Here is a 21,043-nt window from a genome sequence, read left to right on the forward strand (position 1 = left end):
TTCATGTCCTGTGACCAGCAGTTTCCTCTTTCGCTCTGGCTGCCGGGAATCTCAGGGCAGGTTTCGGACGCAGTTCCTGTCGCTTTGGGTTGGAGCAGGGGGGCCTGAATTTACCTGATACATACCTGTTCCTTTGCTGCTTCTGTTAACTTTTGTCTTTGAATGTAGTACTGGGGATATTCGGGGTCGATAGGGGCAAGAGTGGGAAAGACGATTATATTTTTAAACAGTGGAGTCTTGTGGGGATTTTAACACCAAAAAGGTAAGTGATGGGGGAGGGGGTGAGGGAGAGCACCAATGTTAGCAGGAACCAGGCTCCTCCAGGTGACAGCTTGTTGACACGACCGTGGGCCTGAGTCTGAGTTGTCTGGACTAAACCCCACCAGCTTCGTGCTGTTTAGGGCATCTTTGGAAAAAGCTCTTAGTTGGAGGAAAACAACGTCTGCATGGCTGCAACTATTATTGTCTTGGAACCCAGCTCCCTGGCGGGTGGTTCCCCAGTGCCCTGCTGGAGGGGAAGGTCTCCGTGCCGCTGACCTCCGCTCAGGTCTGTTTGGAACCGCCTGAGCCGCAGAGAACTCCACTCCGCCTTTCTTCCCTCTCTCACATATGTTTGCTCCTGAGAACAAAATCCAGAAGATTCAGCATCCTCCCCTCCCCTCCCCCAAAGTCACTCTTTGGGCAAGTGTGTTAGAAATCATCCATGTCTTCTTAGCTTTGGAAAAGCAGTGCCTGTGTCTCCTATGTCTCTAAATTAAAATGCAATTACACATTTTAGTGCATTCCTGAAGCTGATTTCGCCCTGGAGCCTGTCGGCATGGTGCCAGAGCATAGCTGGCTGCTTCCAGACCTGGCTGCATCCCTTAGTGACGTGACCTCGGCCAGGTTGTGCCGTTTCCTTATCTGTAAAGTGTAGATTGTGATGCATGTGTGGCTGAATCCCTTCGCTGGTCACCTGAAACTACCACAACATTGTTAATCAGCTGTACCCAAGGACAAAATGTTTTTGGTGTTAAAAAAAGATTAAAAGTGTAGACCATGATCTGATAGCACTTCCCTCAAAAGGCTCTGAGGAGGGTCCATGAGATAGTACAGGTAGAGCTACAGAGGGCACTTGGCAGGCAGGGGGCAAACGCCGCCACTGCTGCAAACATTTTCATATTGAAGATTTGCCTGTTTATCTAGCTCCGTCCTATTTTAGACAAGGAAGCTAAGATTCAGCATCTCCCCTATTCATTCATCTGCCTCCAAATTGAAACCCCCGATGGATCAAGTTTCCAAATGATTTTAACTGGGGAAAAAAAGTAGGCAGCCCAAATTATTTGTATCTAAATGTGATGGTCAGTCTTTGGATATCCTGAGAAACATATAACAGCATCATTATGGCACCTTTATTTTTGTAAAGATGGGTATGATACCCTGAAAGGATCTGCAGGTGCTCAGTGTGAGTAATTGATACGGCACCTCTAGAAGAACTGATGTCTTTGTCAGACCCAGCCCGCAGGGAACACAGGGTGATCTTCCACCTCAGGTGGCGTCATCTGTTTCCAGTAACTCCTGGGAGAAAGTTTGCCTTGTTTTGTTTCTGTTGAAAAGACGATCAGTGGAGAAAGGAGGGAAAGACGTGAATAAATGTGTCATGAACAGCTGCAGGGGTGGGTGAGTGAGCGGACGAGTGGCTGGTCATACGCCGTAAGTGGCCCGCGTGAAGCGTTATGGAGGCTCACGCCAAGGGGAGGTAAAGAAGGTCAGTATTGAACGTATGTTCACGTTGGGTCCTGATGGCTCTGTTCTTTCTCCCTCTTTGAGGAGCTGGGATTCCCGTGGCCGGGATTCAGAGCTACGTTTTGTTCTGTGGGCTCGGCGACGCCAGGACCCTTGGCCTGCACTCTGCACCCTGCGCGTGGACAGGGAGTGGGAACGAACCCGCAACTGCACGGTGCCTGCAGGAGCCTGCGGTGGCCCCTTGGGGCTGGGACCGCGCCTGTGACACGCGGCCGCTGCACACAGCTCCTGTGTGCAGAGTGGGCCTCTGCCTTTTTGGGGTTTAGAGCAGGCCCCCCAGGGTGTGAGCGCCCCTGCGTGGCCTAGGGGCATGTGCAGAGGGTGCTCCAGGCCTCAGGGTCAGCGGAAGCCACGAGCGGGTGGTGAGGGGGGTGAGCAGGAGAGGTTAGGGGGTGCCCCCCAGGACACGGAGCGTGAGACCAGCCCCTCACAGCTCAGGTCTGGACAGGGGCCGTGGGGCTTCCTGGTGGTCTCCCATCTGTTGATGTGAGGATTCACTGGCCTGTAACTGGATGGCATCACTGACTCAGTGGACATGAATTTGAGCGGACTCTGGGAGATCGCAGAGGACGGGCCAGCCTGGTGTGCTGCTATCCGTGGGGTTGCAAACAGTCAGACGTGACTTGGAGACAACAGCTACGTAATTAAGATAAATGGAATATGGTAACTTCCCTTCCAAAGGCTCTCTGCATGTGACACGGAGTGTTTTAGAGAAAAGCCTAAGCTTACATGTCTCAGAGGAAGATTTTAAAATGAAGACTAAATTTGGTACTCTTATGTATTACTTTTGTTTCACATCTTGGTTGATTAAACGCCTTAGGAAGAAAACAGCTCCGAGGTCTCAGGGGTCCTCTGACCACCTGCTGGGGCAGCCTCACGGGCTGGGACCCTCAAGCTCCTCGAGGCTGCTGTCACCCCTCCCCTTCCTCAGGCGCCATTGCACCTGGCTGTGTCCACACCCATCCCCCTTCCACACGCAGTGCATCCTTTCTCAGCTGTGACGTCTTCCCTCAGTACCAGACTGCTGAGCTCTCATCTCTGAGCTTAGACGGCACTTACTGACTTTGCAACTTACTTGGAATGTTTCTGCTGCCAACTTGAAGTTTTTGTTTGTTTCTTTTCCCTTTTGTATGTGGGAGACAGCATGGTATGACCTGTCCCAGCTCCATTATGTGGCCCTTTTTGCCCCCAACAAGATTGTAAGCTTGGAGATGCCTCTGTGTGTGTGTGTGTGTGATAGACACTGATTTTTTGAAAATGGTTTCTTACAGCTCTTGAGGAAGTCTATTTTACAAAGAGGAAAACCTGTGGTTGAAGGTTCTTTGGAGAAGAAGCCCCCTTTTGAAAAACCTAGTATTGAACAGGTAAAAAAATAAGAGAAGCCCCCTTTTTAAAATTGCTTTAAGGCTGAACAAACCTCTTCTTCATCTTCATAGCTGGCTTAGAGATGTTCAAGTCTGTAGGAATCCGTCTCAAGCCCTTTGGATCAGAAGTGAATACTCCATGTAGTAAATGATTAAGTCTTTGTCCCCGTGTTTGGCCCTGTTGAAAAGTCTGTTGAGGTGAGGGAATTCAGGAGCAATGTGAAAACATTGTAAGTCAAGCAAAAAGCACAGAAAAGAAATGAGATTTTGTATCCAGAAATTGGCTTCCTGGCACATTATGATTCCTGCAAAGAAGCCGAGGTCCACTTGGGGCATCTGTTAATATGTACAGACCTTTCCTGTCAGGTGTTGTCAGGATCTGTCATCAGTATTAAATTTTTAGCCTCTCATTATTTTCTTAAGTAAATGTCAGACACTCTGGACTGAGTTTCCTGATGAGAGTAGTTACAGAAGACATGATATGAGATACAAATAAGTAAGTGTATTTTATCAGTCAGGTTTTAGTAGAAGAAACGTTGTCTTCAAACCCTACAAAATAAGATTTCATTGTTACTTTATTTGAAGTTAAATTAGATGAGAGTGTTCTGAAGACAGATTAATCCACAGATTTTTTTCAAAAGCTCATATCAGAATTACTCAAAATGTAAGAATTTGGGGGGTAAGTTTACCAAAAACTGAAAGAAAGAATGGCAGTTAAGAGTTTAAGTCCTCGTGGTTTAGTTCATTGTACGGCCTCGCTAGCAGACTGTCGATTAAAGGCCTCGCTAGCAGACTGTCGATTAAAGGCCTCGCTAGCAGACTGTCGATTAAAGGCCTCGCTAGCAGACTGTCGATTAAAATTTTGTGAATGTAAAAACATGTTTATCCAAGAGTGTCATTATATGTGAGCTCCTGTTCTGATTGTACAGCAAGAGTTATTCTGCAAGACAGCCACATTTTACTGTTTAGGGGGTTTTGACCTTTTCAGTCCACTGTTTGGATTTTTTCTGCGCTGGCTCATCATTGCAGCAGGCAGAGAATCGCAGCTCCCAGCGTCTGCGTCCTGTCACTTTTCATAGGCTGTGATCTGAGGCATGATTCCCTCTGGGTATTCCTGTTTTCTGATAGGGGAAAAAAAAGGTTTTCGTGAATAGAGAACTGCCTGTTCTTTTGCTAATGACCGCCACTGGTGCTGACTGGGTGGGTGCTGAGGGCCGCAGAGCTGCATGAGTAAGTCCCCTTCCCTCCTTTTAAGGGCGTGAATAACTTTGTACAGTACAAATTCAGTCACCTGCCACCCAAAGAAAGGCAAACGATCGTTGAGCTGGCAAAAATGTTCCTGAACCGCATCAACTATTGGCATCTGGAGGCACCATCTCAGCGGAGGCTGCGCTCTCCCAACGATGACATCTCTGGGTACAAGGAGAACTACACCAGGTGAGCGGGGCTGGCACCTCCCCTCCGGCCTTGACACTCTGAGTGTGAAGGATCCGGGTCATTTAGGGCTGAACTGTTTACTTAGTACAATAGTTGCCCGCCACACGTGGCCACTGAGCCCTGGAAGTGTGGCTGGCCTGAATTGAAATTTACAAGACTGTACGAAAAAGAACGTGAAGTATTTCATTAATCATTTTTTATATTGATTACATGTTGAAATGGTAGCATTTTGGATATATTGAGTTAAATAATATGTTAAAGTTAATTTCACCTGTTGCTATTTACTTTTTTAATGTGACTACTGGGAAATTTAAAATTACATATGTGGCTTGCATTGTATTCCTATTGAGCACTGCTGATCTAGATAACTATATTATGCCTCTGTGATTATTATATAGAGACCTTACTCTTTTAAAAAAAAATGCAGTGCCCAAGAATATCAGTTCAGTTCAGTCACTCAGTCATGTCTGACTCTTTGCGACCCCATGGACTGCAGCACGCCAGACCTCCCTGTCCATCACCAACTCCCAGAGCTTGCTTAGACTCATCTCCATAGAGTGGGTGATGCCATCCAACCACCTCATCCTCTGTCACCCCCTTATCCTCCTGCCTTCAATCTTTCCCAGCATCAGGGTCTTTTCTAATGAGTCAGTTCTTCACATCAGGTGGCCAAAGTATTGCAGTTTTAGCTTCAGCATCAGTCATTCTAGTGAATATTCAGGGTTGATTTCCTTAAGGATGGACAGTTTTGATCTCCTTGCAGTCCAAGGACTCTCTAGAATCTTGTCCAAAGAAGGAAAGCCCACCATAGTCTCAACACCTTGGTGTAAATATAATAGTGTTATATACATGGTCTTATGGTCTTTGTCTCTTTAAATACATATTTTACATTTGTTAGAGTGAAAGAAAAGAGCATTTGCATCTTCTTTGTCCACCCCTCCCCTGCCCCGTTTAAACATTTTACTGGTTACATTATTTTCTGTTGATGCAACTTTTCTCTGTTGGTGGACATCAAACTCTGCACATATTCTTGGGTTATGTGTATTTTTTCTAAAATGGGAATTTATTTTTATTACCTATGATTTGCAGAATAATAGAATTGAGTTTATGACATAAGCATCATAAAACATGGATCATACAAAATAGTGTGACATATTCCTCCTTAAGGAAGAGAGTAGCTTGTGTTATCCACTTTATTCACCTTTTTTTTTATAACTTTTCCCATTTGTATTTTATAGGCGTATCAAGCTTGCTTCAGGGTTTTTTGTTTTTAGCCTTTTTTTTCCCCTTGAGTTAAAATAAGCAATTTTTTTTGACAGCCTGTTAAGATCACTTGTACTCAGATTTAACCACAGATGACAAATAGAAACGGGGTAGAGTTAAAGCTAAACTTTCCTCTCTAATCACTGACTTGATTTTATGAGTAATATCCATGTTTTCGTCTCTCATCCAGCCTTTTACAATATATACAGTTTGAATTATAAAATACTTTATCTTAATAAGTGTAAATAGGATTTACAGATTGCTTCATAATCCACTTTTAAGTGATAACTTTGTTTTCACACCCCATTCCAGCGTGTTGTATTAATAGTAGTTCCTGTATTGTTGTGACTCTATAATGAGCTGAAATAGTAGCGCTCTCTCTCTCTCTATATATATATATAGTTTAACAAGTTTTATTTTATTTTTTGTCTGCACAATAAGGCATGTGGCATCTTAATTTCCTGACCAGGGAGCAGACCTGAGCCCCACTGCAGCGGGAGTGCAGGGACCTAACCATTGAGCCACTGGGGAAGGCCCATATTTTTTAACTCCATCTGTGAAGAGTTGACAAAACTGAATATTTGTCAAAGCGAAACCCCTGAAATATTTGCCACTTTAAGAGAGGAAAGATTGTTTAATCATTGTGAAGCGGCCCAGGAGTTAACGCTTGATGTATTTTAGAAAACAGAATAAAAATAGTTTGTAGCAGGTGGGAATTACCACGCAATGGACAGCACGTGTGAACCCCCGCGGAGTCGTGGAAGGAGTGACGGGCTTGAACCACGGCCCCATCCCCACCCCCCGCCCCCGGGGAGGTGCTCAGACGCTGGCGGTGCTGTTCCTCCGAGCCTCAGTCACTCGAGCTGGAGCGTGTGCCGGGGGAGGAGAGCACGGGGTCTGGGGTCGGTGAAGGAAGGGCGGAGGCGGTGACCGGCTGACCCCTGGGCGGGCCACCCGCAGCCTCGGTGGGTGATAATAGGGAAGCGGAGGGGGACCAACCTGTGAACGCTGTGCGGTGCTCGGCTCGCTTCGAGTCAGACCTCACGGTCCTGACCGCTTGAGAACCGAGGGAAGCACACCGCCCGCCTCGCTGATGCCGCTTCTCAGTCGCGGCCCTCTTACCCCGCGGGCACCACGGCCCGTGGGGATGGCGGGAGCCGGGGCCCTGGACTGCTGGCTCAGCATGTCCGCGCGGTCCAGTCCTTGGGGAAGATTCTGGAATCACAGCACGGGGACGGAAGACACAGGAGCCTCGTGGAACAGGATAGACTCAGAAAGTGTGTGTTCCTTATCACGTGAGGACTTATCCGATGAAAGATTAAATGCCTGCTGAACAGCACAACTGCTTACATTACTTATACTCTCTATTCTGAAGTAAGGCAAAATATAAGTATTTTATATGTTGAAAAATCTGATATATTAATGTTAACATATACTTAACCTTAATAATCTATATGAGTATATATTAAATATACCTTTATATGTCCCCCAGAAGTCACTGTGGTTTTAGAGACAGACCTGGACAAATATTTTTCAGTTTTCTGATGGTATGCTATTATAATTCCATGAGAAAATAGCTGGAAAAGTGGGAGGAATATGACATCTTAAAATACATCTGATCAACAGAATATGCTAAAGTGAACGTGTACGTTGCTCAGTCCTGTCTGACTCTTTGTGATCCTGTGGACTGTAGCCTGCCAGGCTCCTCTGTCCATGGGATTTCCCAGGCAAGAATACTGGGGTGGTTTGCCATTTCCTTCTCCTGGAGATCTTCCCAACACAGAGATCAAATCCGGGTCTTCTGCATGGCAGGTGGATTCTTTACCGTCTGAACCCCCAGAGAAGCCCATGCTAAAGGAACGTGGCAAATTATTAGCCTTAGATTTTGAGCTGTGCAGAATATCTCAAAATTAGAAGTTACGCTTATTTTGGGGAGATGTTTTGTAAGAATCCAAGCAAATTAGATATAACTAAATTGAGTCTGGTGAAAGTTTTCTGTAACTATTGCACTGTGAGGTATGGACCATCACCAGGCTTCCAGAACGTTCATAATTAGGCGTGTCATCCTAGGATGGTGTTTATCACGAATTGTGCGAGGAACAGTGTGATGGGGCTTCACAGACCCAGCTTCTAGTCTGGACTCTAAAAATAACTAGCCTTTAGTGCAGGAAAATGGGGAGGGGTCACTTAATTCCTGAAAGCCTTAGGAGTTTCTGTCCAGCAGGTAAGTAGGTGACATGGCTTTCTTCACTGAAGCCCTCTAGCTCTACTCACGTTTTAAAGAAAGCAGGGTCACTGCAAGTAATCCAAGTGCTATGAAAATCTGAGAGTTGTTTGAACAGTCAGTGACTTGCACACCATGCTGTCTCTGTTAGGCATACAAAAATGACTGAACCATCCTTTCATTTCTTTTGAGAAGACCTGAAACCAGAGGTTTAGGTCCAACCTTGTTTTCCACGTTAGTCTTTAGAGGAACGTCTGAGCAGCAAGACACACATCCATTCCTGTTTCCTTCTGTGTCACCGCACGCCTGGACCGTGTCAACGACCGCAACACCCAAAACATGTTGACTCACCTCCTGTCTTTTCGTACAGTGCCCTTAGACATTTTTAAGATTAGTTTTGGAAGCAAAAGCAGAACTAAACTAAAAAAGTATAATCTTAAGTACTATAAAGTGATTTTCAGAGGAAATAAATGAAAACCATAAACTTGAAAATTTTGACTAGATAATATTAATCTACATTGCCTTCCTCTGCCCTGCGGAGAGTGAAAGACCTGATAAGCACTTCAGATAACATTTTGTGATTTTATAATATTTATCACTGTCATTGTAGCAGAAATAGCATCTGTCTTCAGTAGAGTCTCAAACATCTGTGACCTCCATAGATAGGAATGCTCTTCAGACTCAAAATCAGCACTGCCAAACCGAACATAACATGATCCACGAATGTGAGCCACATCTGTAATTTGACATTTTCTAGTAACTACATTTAAAAAGATAAAACAGGACATTGATATTAATGCTGTTTTATTTGACCCAATGTATAAAAATGTTATCACTTCACATGGAATCAATATGAGCAATTATTAATGATGTCTTTTACTTTTCTTTGTACTAAATCTTTCAAATCCAGTGTGGGGGGTTTATAATTACAGCATATTTTAATTCATTCGCTACATTTTAAGTGGTTAAAGCTAAATGGAGTTCTATCAAAACAGTAAAGTTGTGTTTAATGAAAACGTATTTCTCAGGGTTTCCACTTGAAAATAAATTTTTAAATATTTTTTCCTCTATTTATTTAAAAATTTCAGTGTAGTTGATTTACAATGGTGTTAGTTTCAGGCATACAGCAGAATGATTCAGACATGTGTTTGTGGTAAAGAACCCGCCTGCCGATGCAGGAAATGTAAGGGATGTGGGTTCAACCCCTGGGTCAAGAAGATCCCCTAGAGAAGGAAATGGCAACCCGCTCCAGTATTCTTGCCTGGGGAATCCCGTGGACAGAGGAGCCTGGCAGGCTACAGTCCATGGGGTCACAAAGAGTCGGACACGACTGAAGCAACTGCACATATATTAAAAGAATATAAATCTATTCTTTTTCAGAGTTTTTTGCATTATGGTTTATCATAGGGTCGTTCACTGTGCTATACAGTAGGCCCTTGTTGTTGAAAGTAAATTTTAAATTGATTAAAATTTGTTGTTCAGTTGTTCCATCATGTCTGACTTTGTGACCCATGGACGGCAGCACACCAGGCTTCCCTGTCCTTCACTATCTCCCTTTTGCTCAAACTCATGCCCATGGAGTCGGTGATGCCATCCAGCCACCTTGTTCTCTGTTGTCCCCTTCTCCTGCCTTAAATATTTCCCAGAATCAGTCTGTTGAGGAAAACAAACATGGTTACCAAAGAGAAAAGGGGTGGGGGTGAGGAATTGGGAGTTTGGGGTTCGCAGACGCAACTGCTATGTGTGAACTAGGTAACAAGGGCTGGCTGTGCGCAGCACAGGGAACCACATTCAGTGTTTCGTAATAATGACCTATAAGGGAAGAGAATCTACAAAGAAGCTCTACGCAACACACAGAAGACTGAAACTAGCACGACCTTGTAAACCAGCTGTACTTCAATCAAAACAAAAAAGAGAAATGTTTTCATTTGTACAAGTGCTCAGCAGCCACACATGGCTGGTGGCCACACTGCCAACACAGGTGTACAGCAGTCCTGTCATCACAGAAGCCTTTATTGGACAGTACTTCCAAATCCTTAAAGCCTGATATCTCCCATTGTACCACATTGGACATACTTTTATTAAGATTTACAGTCCTATGATTGCCTCAGTCTCGTGAAATTGATCAGATGGCTGCGGTTTGTGATTACATTTGTACTTTCATAATTAGTTCCCTGGGAGCTGGCCTGCCTTCAACTCCAAATATTTTAACTTCATTAAGTGGCCATGGACTAACTTCCAGCAAAGACTAGCTGTGAAGGTGATGAATTTCTATATGATGTGCCTTATAAATTACAAAATAAATGCATCCTTTAGTTTTTTCTGCTACCAAGGTCACTGTTTCCAACTTGACAGGATACAGGACAGCACTTAAGATGCCCACTTGGGTCCTGTATCATAGAGTGACATTTGGGTGTGAATTATTAGGACAGGAAAGTTGAGAGGAACAGAAATAGTAGCAGGTTTTAAGGTTAATTTTTAATCTAGGTAGATGAACTAACACTAATGAAGGTTTTCTTCCCCAAAGATGAAACGGCCCCACCCCATACAAAGGGGATCTATGAGATAATACAGAGCAACATGAATAAGTCGAAAAGCCTGAGTAGGTGAACATTACCCCACTCTGTTGAGGACTGGCGGTCATCGAGGCTCCTCCAGCCGTCTGGGCGTGTGGGAACTCGGCCGCGAACCCGAACGGGCGCCAGAAAGGGGTCCCCGGGGTCCCCGGCGGGGCGGAGGGTTCAGTCCAGGGAGAGGGGTCCTCGGTGGGGGGCAGAGGGTTCTACCGGCGAGAGGGGTCGGGAGTGGCAGAGGGTTCCGTACGAGGAAAGGGGTCCCCGGCGGGGTGGACGCTTCTATACGGCGAGAGGGGTCGGTAGTGGTGGAGGGTTCCGTCCGGGGAAGGGTCCGCGGTGGGGCAGAGGATCCTCTCTGGGGGAGAGGGGTCCCTGCAGGGCGGAGGGTCCTATCTGGGAAAGGGGTCCCAGGCGGGGCAGAGGGTTCCCTCCGGGGAGAGGGCTTTTCCCCCTGAAGAGGGGGAGCTGGGTCTGCCTCCGAGGAGCAGGACTTGGGCACTGAAACCGGCTCCCTCCCTGGTCTCTGCTGCCTGCTGGGACTTTGAGGCCTTGCGTAGCAGGTGGTGGCGGATGGATGCTCGTTTTCCAGCATCTCGGCTGACGCGGCGTCCTGAGTCTGCCGTGCATCGGCCCTGTGACCCGCTCTGTACTCAGGAGTCGGGAAAGGCCTGGTTCTCGTCCGGGGGGCACCTCTCCAGCCCCATGCAACACCAAGAAGCAGTTTTGACTTTGAGTCACTGAACATGTACCTAGGCGACAGATGGTGGAAGCATATTACTTCCTGCGTTTTGATTGAGTTTTGAGCAGTCGTGGAGATCTTTATCTTCCTACCGAAGCTGTGGGGGTGTGAGTGCTGTGTAGGCATTTTAAAGAAGCCTTAACTTTTATTCAGAGGGTTCAGTGGGGGAGTTCTGCTCCTCCAAAAGGGACATCCTCTGTTCCCTCGAATCCACCCTCCTGTTCAAAAGATGCTGCAGACCGGAGTGATTCTAGTAGAGCTGGGCCCCGAGGGCTCTGGCACGGTGAGCCAGCATCTGACCCGCTAGTGGAGCTTCCCTGGCGCGTCTGCAGGCCTGGTCTCCTGCCGAGGGCGACAGTGTCGAGCAGCGTCCTGGGTGTTCCTCCTGGCGGGGTTCGCGGGCGCTGATGCTGTGGTCTCCCCCGTGCAGGTGGCTGTGTTACTGCAACGTGCCCCAGTTCTGCGACAGCCTGCCGCGGTACGAGACGGCCCAGGTGTTCGGGAGGACGCTGCTGCGCTCCGTGTTCACTGTGATGCGGCGGCAGCTGCTGGAGCAGGCGAGGCAGGAGAAGGACAAGCTGCCGCTGGAGAAGCGGACTCTGGTCCTCACCCACTTCCCGAAGTAAGGGAGTGCTCCTGCGGCTCTTTGCACCGTGCCACACTTGAGATGGACGGATGCACACCGAAGCCTCAGGGACAGAACTGGGAGGAGGGGCAGGACCCCCATCCTCGCAGCCCCCTTGGGAGCCTCGTGGGCGTTTCCAGCCCGTCTGAGACGAGCTTTACTTTGGGCCGACTGCTCCCTTGGCCTGTCTTATCCCACCCTGAGTCTCAGAACAGAGGCCAGGGCTGTGTGGGGGGTTTTCAGCTCCAGGGCAGTTGGGACCCTGCAGAAGAGGTCTCCAAGAGTGGGTGCAGGAGAACCCAGGGCTGTTTCTAGCACCCAGTTGTCCAGCTCTTCCTGAGGCCGGCGGGTCATCCCTGTCTCAGCTAGAACGAACTGGATTCCGAGGGAGGGAGCTGGCCTCAGATGGACGGGTCTCTGGCAGGAGGATCTTCGCCCCTCTGCAGTCAGCTTCCCGGGCACGCATGTGCCCTGTGCCCCTTGCTGCTTGAACCTGCTAGACCTCCAGCGTGTAAAGACTCACTTAAATATTTTCCAAATGTAGGAAATAGGTCGGGGGGGGGGTAGGAAGGTACAGTGTACACCACTGAGCTTGGAAATGGGTTTTCAGTGTGAAGAACGCAGACTGTAAGCGAAGTGGCTGACGCGTCAGAGCTGTGACCGCGAGACAGGGCGGAGCCGGTTGGCGGGGGCGGAAGCTGTCATTTGAACGGCTTTCTAGGTCTGAGAGAGTTCTGCCACGGACACCAGAGGTGGAGAGCAGTTTAGGAGAGGTGCTGTTATGCTCCTGGAACAGAGATGAATGGAAGCCTGTTTTATCTGAAAAGATAGATTTTTGTGATCGCTACTATTTCTGGGTTACCCAGTTTGTGTCTCAGGAAAGATGATCATTTTAAAGATAAGTTAGGTCCAAAATAACAACAAAAATGATTTTCTGATGAAAACGGACAGAACAATTTGTTTTTTCAGTTTATCATGAATCTCCAGTGTTAGGTAGAGGATAATTCTCAGAAACTTTAGCTGAACATGAGTCCTAGTGACCCGATTTGCAGTATTTCCTGAAGACAGCCAGCACCCAGGATGAGGCAGAGCTGGAACACTTGGTGTCCTGCAGGGAGGAAGGTCTAGAAGGGCTTAGACAGCAGCTCGGGTGTCGTCCCTAAACAGGTTAGGAACTCTGGGATGCTCGTGTATTGCCATGGCTGCCTTTTAACTGGTCTGAGCTCCTTTCCTTAGAGACTAAAGTAGTTTTGTTGTTTCTCTGTTACGTCTGCTGCATAAGCCATATTTCGTGTGTTCAGATTATAGTTGTTCTGCCTCTAAGCCAAGGGACAGAGGACCCCTCCCTTGTCACACCTTTTATGGTGCTAAAAGAGAGATTTTAATTATCTTGCATAGGAGCAGGTTTTTGCCATAGCAAACTCATTTTCCTTCTTGCAGATATTTGCTAATTACAGTGTTTTGTTCCTTCAGCCCGTAGTTCTGGCATGCTTATGCTGTTCAGCTGAGAAAATCAATGGTGCGTTCTTTCTTTCTCTGTTACTAATGGTAGGGTAAAGCTACCACCCACTTCTCCTCTTCAGTCCCTTTCCATTGAATATGACAACATTGGAGGCTGTTAGGGATTTATACCTGCAGACTTGGCAGCAGAATCTCATGTATTGAAGCCAGAGGTGCCGTTTGGAGCCGGGGCCTGGCTCAAAGTCAGGCTGCAGATGCCTGTCACCCTGTGGGGCCCGCGTGCTTGTCGGGTGTATCCTCAGGGCTTGTACCCTTTGTTCCCGGCACTTCCTACGCCACCCTTTCTTCCTTTTTCTGGCTGTGCTGCTCGGCAGGTGGGGTCCTGGTTCCCCAGCTGGGCATTGAACCCAGGCCCCTGAAGGAGAAGCACGCCCCAACCTCTGCATCCGCAGGGACTCCAGCCTTTCCTCCTGCTTGGCTTTCGTGTGTGCCGTCCCCCACATCCACCGAGTCACACAGGTGTTCTTTAAAACTTTAGTATCTGCATTTCATTCTAAAAGTGACAAATGGACATTTGGGGAAGATTTGATTCAGAGAGAACAAAGAGGCAAAGGACAGCCCTACCATTGTGATCTACTGTTTGAGCTGTTAGATATTTCTGCTTTTTTCCTCCATGTATTGTGTTCTTTTATTCTACGTACAATTTTGTATCCTTTGTATATATAATAAGCACTTTCTCATGACATTAGAGTGTCTTTTATTGTATTGAGATAATTATGTATATGTATAACACACACATGACTATTTTCCTAAATTATTAATGCCATTCTTCTTTGGTAAGTCTCTATAGGGCTTCATGAAGTGTTCCTGTCATATAATTGCTCATAAAGAAGGAGCCTGGGAAAGGAAAGGAAAGGAAATTTGCTTCTGTGATGAAGGGCAGTTGGGAAGTCTTGAGGGCTGGGCGAGGTGACCGCAGGCTCTGCTGGGCCAGAGGAGGAGGTGCGTCAGGGACCGCCCCTGTCGTCAGCAGGTGAAGGCTGTGATCCCAATAAGGATGTTGCCTTCTGTTGCCGTCAGTCTTTCTGTGTTAGATGAGAAACATCCTCAAGGGTTTTAACTAATGGTGACTAGCTCGGCAAAAAGTGGCTTGTGCTGTTTCTTTAAACTGTGTGTCCCCTGGCTGAGTGCAGGTTGACGTTCATGCAGTGGTTCCTTATTCTTAAATCTTCTGAGTGTGAGAGGCAGTCAGAAGACCCTCAGGACCTTTCCCACCTGTCTTCACTGTTGAAACCCACCCTGTCCCTGCCTTCTGCAGTCTTACAGGGTTTGATTAATGAGGAGATTAGTGGTACTTTCCCTAATTGTGATGATGATGATGTTAATTTAAATGTTAAGTCCTTAATCAGTAACCCAAACTTGGTAGGTTTCACAATTCAAGCTTTAAGGTAGCTTGACCCCTTTATAAAGGTGACAGAATGCATGAAATATATATCACAGCTTTGGGGTGGGGGTAGATTCCCCAAAGCAAATCCATTGATATTTATAGACTGTAAATAATCTTGCATATGTTCAGGTCAGATTTTGTTGCTAAATGGATTAGGAAAAATACTTTTAAAAGGGTTTTTGGATTTCAGAATTTCAGAGACGTTTAATCGCTAACCTTTTACATCGTTGCAATATAAACTTCTTGAAGGCAAGGTAAGGTTAAATTCACTCTGTCCTCCAGGGCCGGACACGGCACCTGGCGTGTGGTGGGCATTCAGTGTTGCTGAGTGAAGGAAGGAGCCCTTTCTCAGCGGTCAGCACCAGTTGAAGCATGGCAGCGTATTCCTTGCCACCGCCTGTGCAGAAGTTACTGTTGATGTTTCCATTTTATAAAAGGGGAACCAAGGAAGAGGAAAGCTAAGACTTTGTCCCAAGGTCATGGAAATAATAAGTGGTGAGCTTGGTAGCTGGGTTTTAAACCCCAGGCTCTTAGCTGTTATTCTGTATTCCTCCATGAGGATGAATGTGCCCTGAAAAGAGCTTTGCAGGAAGACTTTGCAATACCAGAAGTATAGATTTGTGTTGGCATTTCAATCACGGTCTTTGCATTTGGGGGGAACATAAGAACTGTCCAAGGTACTTATCAACATTCAGTTGCCTGGACCTTTCTCACGGCCTCCAGCTCGGTCAGCCTGGGTGGGGTTCAGGTGTGCACTCTGACCAGGGTGTGCAGGTGACTGTGGCCCAAAACTTGAGACCTGCTTGTTTTATAACATGACAGGAAATGTAACATGGCAATTTGTCTTGGCCCTGCAATTTATTGGTTGTGGGCCTTTGAACCAGTCATTGAGACTGCCCATGCCCTAAGTTATTTTCGTCTGTGAAATGAGTACAGTAATGGATCCTATCTCATAGGGTTATTCAGAAGAGCGAGTGAGTTAATCTACGCTGACTGCTTAGAACAGTGTTCGTCCTGTAGTAAGAGCTATGAGTACCTGTGTGTGATAAATAAAAATAAAATTGTGTTGATGAGAAGATTCAATAAAACGTTCTCAGAACAGTGTAGGCATGAGGCGAGGACTCAGTAAATACGAGCAGCTTTCGTGATGCGATGACAACGACAGCTCCGAGGAGAGCCGAGCCCTTGTTCCAGGATTCTCCCAGGGGACTTGGTGAAGTGCATTTCCACTGATGTGATTCTCCGTGTGGTCTAGGTTGTATCTATTAATACCTACATGGAGCTCAAAGAAAATACATTTGTAGAAATGCATTTTTGTTTGAGTATACCAAGGCCGCCCAATTAAATCATCACCTGGGTCATACCTGACTATTTCATATTTCTGAATTGAAGATGAGATGCAGGCGTTGGTGTGATTGCCGTGGGTGCCCGGCACATGTCCCCTGGTGATGCACCTCACTCCTGCCTTTATTCTTGTGCCTAGGTTTCTGTCCATGTTAGAAGAAGAAGTTTATAGTCAAAACTCTCCCATCTGGGATCAGGATTTCCTCTCGACTTCTTCCAGAACCAGCCAGCTTGGAATCCAAACAGGTAAAAAATAAAAAATTTTTTTTGCATAAATCAGAATACAACCAGGAAGTGTTTGTTGCAGTTCACTGTGCATTTATTTGCATTTTTCATCAAGAATTTGAAGACTAGAATCAGCAAAGAACAGTAAACACTTTGGCAAACCGGGCATCGACGTCTCTGTTCCCGAGGGGAGCAGGTGCAAGGCAGAGAGCTAAGACTGCAGCAGCTGCTGCTCTGCCCCGAGGTTTGCTCAGCCTGCCCTGCACAGCTGTGCGGAGGGCGAAGCGCCTGGTGCTCAGGTCTGTAGGCAGATGCCGACCGTTGAAAGACAGAGTCTCAGGCCCGGCCGGCCCTGCAGTCGCGTCTCAGTCTGGCTCGTGAGCCTGGATGTCTGTTTTGAGCGTCAGGCTGCTCTTGGGTAATGGTGGGGCCCAGTCTCAGGACGTGCAATCCCCCATGGGCTCAGGGTCTCAGCAGGCCTTTGCAGTCACACTGAGTCTGGAGACAGGGTCTGAATTCCTGCCTAATGTTCAGAAGCTTCAGAGAACTTTGTCAGGAGGTCCCAGAGCAGGCATTTCTGTGTGGCCTCAGGGAGAGGCAGAAGGCAGAATTTTGGTGTCGACTTTTCAGTAGACCCGGTTCAGTGTGTTCCGGGGCCCGTGAGTGCCGCCTGCAGCAAAGGTCGCTTGTTCTCGGCACCTCCCTCGGTTTGTTTTTGTATCCAGCAAAAGTCACCCCTAGCGTGTGGTCCTGTGGATTCTGGTGAACGCCCAGCACTGTGTCACCCCGTGGCAGTCAGCCCAGGAAGGTCCTGGCCACGAGCTCGGCACTAAGCTCGGCCCAGAACGCCACATGAGTGGGATCACACAGCACGTAACTTTTGACTCTGGCTTCTTTCACTGTGCATACTGCACTGGAGAAGGTGATTAGAACGTTTCTTCATCTGGAGCCTGAGTTTGGATGTGAATATAATTAAATCCTACCCAGCTGAATACTTAGGGAATGAGGTATTTTGGTTTGGATGAAACCTTCTTTGTTTGGATTTTTGTTCCCAAACCATGTCACAGACACCTTTGGTGTTCAGTTTTTCACCTTAGGCCGTAAACTATAACCTCACAGTTCTCTGGTTCATAGGTCGCGGCCCTCCGGGGCCTTTCTGTGCGTGGACAGGACTCCAGCCCTGTGTCGGCCCTTCCCGGTGGGCTCCCCCCGCACCTGGGCGCCGTGTCTGTCTCTGCCCCCGTGCTGTTCGCTTGGCTCTGTCTTTAACTTGCCTGACGTCTCTCCCGCAAACCCTTTTCTAATTCTTGCACTGCCTTCCGGCAAGAGCTGGGTCTCCTTTCTTCCAAAAATTCACAGAACCTTGATAATATCCTATCCCCGGTTCTTTAACTTGGCTGCTCGGTGGCACCATCCACGGGATCTAAAATACCACTGATGTCTGGGGCTTCCCTGTGGGCCAGCGGCTCATGCTCCTCACTCCCTGTCAGGGGCCTGGCTTCCCTCCCTGGCCAGCGAACTAAATCGCACATGTCACCACGAAGAGTTTGCAGGTTGCAGCTAAAACCCCACAATCCAAAGGTATAAATATTAAAAAAATAAAAAGCCTACTGATTCTGAGGCCCCTGCCAAGAGGCTGTGGCATAATTGACCAGGGGCGTGGCCTTCAGACGTTAGAAGCTCCTGGAGGGTCTGTCGGGTGTCAGCCTGAGACCTGCTGTCCTCTGCACTCACCGTGCTACCCAGCCCCCTTTTCGTGAGTGTGATGCCTACCTGGTCAGACCCAGTTTATCCATGAGAATAGCTCACACTTGCAGTGAGTGCTGGCTGGTGAGGTTTGCTTCGGGTCTTTAAGTTCTAGCCAGAACCAGGAGAAGTTGGTGTGGCTAACCCCTGTATATGGATGAAAGATGGGAGCTCAGAGAGGAGCAGCCAGTGGCCCAAAAGCAGAGCCTCCCAAGTGACAGGACTCGGTTTCCCATCGCGTCTGATTCCCACTGCACTGCCCTGCGCGCCCCTGTGTGCCTCGCAGATGTGCAGGCAGACCCGTGCGGAAGGAGAGGGGAATGATCGGGCGGGGACCTGGGGCTCCAGGCAGGTCCAGTTAGTTCTCTACTGGAGGGACGGAGGGGGTCCTTCTCTGGCTGAGACTTCCCTGACCCTCCTGCTCAGGACGCCTCCTGGCCTGCCCTGCCCTGCTCCCTGAGTCTTGCCCGTCACCGCACAGCATGGAGACGGTGGCTGTTTCTGCCCCAGGACGTCAGGTTCACCCCAGTGGCTCTGGCTGTCACCCAGTCCAGCTGGACTGCACTCATCTGTTCCCTGCCACCGTCGGAAGCCAGCTGACTTCTGTTCTGCTGTAATTGCAGTGTGTTCTCTGGGGGGAAAGAAAAGGGTAATCTTCTCCTTAATTGGCATGTCTGCACATCCAGGCACCTGTGAGAAATGACAGTCACAGTGATGGCTCTGAACTTTGGTGAGGTTCTCAGATGTCTTGTGAGTCACCAGAGTTTCCTCTTTGTGTGGAAGCGCTCCGGCATTCTTTGAAATTCAGGAGTCCCGTTTGCTGGGAGGGAAGGCCTGCTGCCTGGTGCTTCAGTCTCTTCTGATTCCTTCGTGTGTGTGCATCTCAGGGGGTCTCACCTATATATGGCTGTTTTTATTTTTAACACTTATTGTGATGGCCCGTATGAGAAAAGAACTTAGAAAAGAGTGGATATATGTAAATGTCTAACGGATTCACCTCGTTCTGTACCTGAAGCTAACACACATTGTCGATCAGTATATTCCGGTTCTTTACATACCGGTTGCTGTTCAGTTAGGAGCTGTGTGCCAGTGTCTCCATAGCTCGTTTTGCTTATTTCACCGCCCTTGGCTGCGGGGGCGTCCCCTGTGGTCACCCCGACACCAGATGGCGTGCTCTGGGGCCTCTGTCTGTGCCGTCAGACGAGCTCTGTGCGCGGCCTCACTGATGCCCATGTTGCCATCAGCCACGCACGAGCAAACAGCGTCCTACTTTGTACCTTGGCTTTTTCTTTTTTTTAAAAGACAAAACAAAATGGTTTTGTTTGGAGACACTCTTGAACTTACAGAAAAGTAACAGGACCAGGACCAGGCAGCCCCTTGCTGTGTGTTTTCTGTCCCAGACTCACCAGTTGTCAGCGTGTGCCGTGTTGTATCGTCATTTCTCCTGCTGCTCGCTGCCTCTCTCTGTGTAGACTAACGTGTGTGTATGCACCTGTCTTCTGAACGGTCTGATGGTTACAGAGGTCATGCCCCTTTGCTGACTTCAGTGGACAAGAGTGTTTTCGTATTTAACCCCAGCAGTTACCACAGTGAGGAATTTCAGCCTTGATGCAGTATTATTCCTTAATCTGGCCACTGTTTTCCATCCTGCCTCTTATCTCAGCCATGCGGCTCATGGCCACTTCCTGTCACACTGGGAGGCACGTAAGGTAGGCCTCTCCCAGAATTGCTGGTGTGAAGTTTGTCACTGAATTAAGGTGGGGTTTTTGAGATTTCTCCACTGCAGTGTTAACTTTTCTGCTTCGGTAATTTTTTAAAAAAAGGTACTTTTGTGGGGAGATACTTTGAGGCTATTCTATCTTTATCAAAATTGCAGTCACAAGATTCAGTGTGCACAGATGATTCTTCCCTGAATCAGTCATTCTGTTCTGGCTGCTCCCTAACCGCTCCCCACCCCCAACTTCCATCATTGCTTCCTTATTTGTTGCTATTCTCCTGTAAGGAGAGTTTTACCTTCTCCTCATTAGTTATTTGTTCATTTCTTATTTTATCACTTTGGACTCAGATGTCTTTATTTTATCCAATGGGTTGTAACTACCCTTGTCTTTATTATCAAGCTCACATTGGCCCCAAAGCTTCTGTCTTAAAAATAACTTCTTTGGGGTGCTAGACAGGAATGGAATGGTCTCGTGTGCACTTGGGTCATTACTACCCAAGGAAGATGGAATTTAATACCTTCTTTTCCTTCTTCTGGGGGCAGTTATCAATCCACCTCCTGTGGCTGGGACAGTTTCCTACAATTCAAGCTCCGCTTCCCTTGAGCAGCAGAATGGAGGGAGCACCAGCCCGTCTTGTCGAGGCACGTCTGGGATTGAGGCAAACCCAGGTAAGCTCGGAGGGTGTCAGCGAGGGTTGTGATTTGCCCGAGAAGCCCCGTTATCTGAGGAGTGCCAAAGGGAGCCTTAAGTCAGCTGCGTGCTGTGCTTGTCGAGGGTACTAATGGCCGGGGCCCCACCTGAGCTGCATTGGTTAGTTGTCGCTGTAACAAGCCAGCTCGAAATGCGGAGTCTCAAACTGATCCTTTATCAGCATAGCTCGTTCACTCTGTGTGCTGCCTAGGGGGTGGCTGATACGGCTCGTCTCCGTCAGGCTGTGCTCACATAATTCTTGTCCTTCTTTGAGGACCACTGGATGTCTTTTCCTTTCCTTGGGGCAGAATACGTCCTTATGATGATGGCAGAAGCACCAGAGAGCAGGAAGAAATGCAGTGTCCTGCAGCTTAAGCTCGTAGCTGGTACACCATGATG

At 47.7% G+C, this 21,043-nt stretch overlaps 1 protein-coding gene across 2 annotated transcripts in view; it reads left to right on the forward strand.

The window, feature by feature from the left end:
- KAT2B (lysine acetyltransferase 2B) overlaps nt 1-21,043 on the forward strand; it is a 92,706-nt gene that overhangs the window by 42,777 nt on the left and 28,886 nt on the right. The window contains exons 4-8 of one of the 2 annotated variants that reach the window (XM_055417157.2): nt 3,057-3,149; nt 4,405-4,586; nt 11,819-12,010; nt 16,405-16,511; nt 20,497-20,622. In XM_055417157.2, the coding sequence (XP_055273132.1) occupies nt 3,057-3,149; nt 4,405-4,586; nt 11,819-12,010; nt 16,405-16,511; nt 20,497-20,622 (700 nt within the window). The remainder of the gene's footprint in view (nt 1-3,056; nt 3,150-4,404; nt 4,587-11,818; nt 12,011-16,404; nt 16,512-20,496; nt 20,623-21,043) is intronic. The other variant, XM_088835457.1, reaches the window with a different exon arrangement.

The sequence above is a fragment of the Moschus berezovskii genome, chromosome 1 (genome assembly GCF_049115385.1).
Source record: "Moschus berezovskii isolate FMDL1 chromosome 1, NW_MosBer_1.0, whole genome shotgun sequence".
In the NCBI taxonomy this organism is placed as follows: domain Eukaryota; kingdom Metazoa; phylum Chordata; class Mammalia; order Artiodactyla; family Moschidae; genus Moschus; species Moschus berezovskii.